This window comes from Limulus polyphemus, unplaced genomic scaffold, assembly GCF_000517525.1.
Source record: "Limulus polyphemus unplaced genomic scaffold, Limulus_polyphemus-2.1.2 Scaffold1852, whole genome shotgun sequence".
NCBI lineage: Eukaryota > Metazoa > Arthropoda > Merostomata > Xiphosura > Limulidae > Limulus > Limulus polyphemus.
In genome coordinates this window covers 119,313-119,790 of record NW_013667462.1, presented here as the reverse complement: position 1 = coordinate 119,790, position 478 = coordinate 119,313, and the positions used below count along the sequence as shown (strand labels likewise).

The following is a 478-nucleotide window of genomic DNA, read 5'->3' as shown; positions in this document are numbered from 1 at the left end:
TGCTTTGACTTTTGTATTTGACTTAAACTTTTAAGCCTGATAATTTTATATATGTATCTTTCTACCATATTGTATTGCATTGTATGTTTTGAAGTCAAATTTTTGGTTTTACTCTATATTTCTGTTTTAAAGTTTTGTTTCTCTGTTTTATTTAAATGTTTTGTTGTGCAAATGTTTCACAGGGGCGAGAGCAAGTAAAATTGGTTTCACATCATATGTACAATTTTATTTAAACCGAAATTTAAATTTTAAAATCAGAAATGACCGAGGCTGGCTTAAAGACAAAGAAAACATATAGTATGCAGGTATTATATATATTTTCTACCCAATTTATCTAACTATCAGATATATGTTTAAATTGGAACATTGTTCAAGGAAGCCGCTAAGTTCCTTTTGCTCTAGTTACCTACTGTTTCGAATTATATCCCTATAGTATCACATGCACGTGCTGTAAAGGGTAACACGGTTCCGTTTGCCC

General features: G+C 30.5%; 1 protein-coding gene across 1 annotated transcript in view; it reads left to right on the top strand.

The window, feature by feature from the left end:
• Window positions 1-260: 260 nt before the first annotated feature.
• LOC106465157 (repetin-like) overlaps window positions 261-478 on the top strand; it is a 5,695-nt gene continuing 5,477 nt past the window's right edge. Inside the window, exon 1 of the mRNA XM_013925356.1 lies at window positions 261-305. Within this exon, the coding sequence (XP_013780810.1) occupies window positions 261-305 (45 nt within the window). The remainder of the gene's footprint in view (window positions 306-478) is intronic.